Genomic DNA, 423 nt, shown 5'->3' with positions numbered 1-423 from the left:
GTGTGTGTGTGTGTGTGTGTGTGTGTATAAGAAATAGACAGACAGGATCAGTCACTATAAGGTAGAGTATAAATGATAAAGAAACTCAGGGGTGATGAGGGAGGGACTTACTAGGCATGCATTTGTACCACACAATGAGGTATTTGCTGCTACTGGGGCACGGGTCCATCCCGAAGAGACGACTGGTGACAAGGACCTGACAGATCCTCCTGTCCTGGCACTCATCCAACATTTTCTACCATTGAAAGAGAGATATTGAGGGAGAGAGAGAGAGAACAATGATCAAGCCGGAGGGCACACAAACCAAAAACCACTTCAAACACCCTAACCATCCCCTTCTCCCAGGCCATGGGAACAGTTCTACACTCCAGCTTCCTGGCATCTCCTTCTCCTCCCAGGCCATGGGAACAGTTCTACACTCCA

General features: G+C 48.5%; 1 protein-coding gene across 1 annotated transcript in view; it reads right to left on the bottom strand.

Annotated features, from left to right (window-relative positions):
• Positions 1 to 423, bottom strand: part of LOC111959508 (protein eva-1 homolog C) — a 104,873-nt gene that overhangs the window by 49,581 nt on the left and 54,869 nt on the right. The window contains 1 exon segment of the mRNA XM_023981122.2: positions 112 to 235. Within this exon segment, the coding sequence (XP_023836890.2) occupies positions 112 to 235 (124 nt within the window).

This window comes from Salvelinus sp. IW2-2015, linkage group LG36 (genome assembly GCF_002910315.2).
Source record: "Salvelinus sp. IW2-2015 linkage group LG36, ASM291031v2, whole genome shotgun sequence".
Lineage (NCBI taxonomy): Eukaryota > Metazoa > Chordata > Actinopteri > Salmoniformes > Salmonidae > Salvelinus > Salvelinus sp. IW2-2015.
Note: the sequence above shows the minus strand (reverse complement) of the source record. Positions and strands in the feature narration are given on the sequence as shown.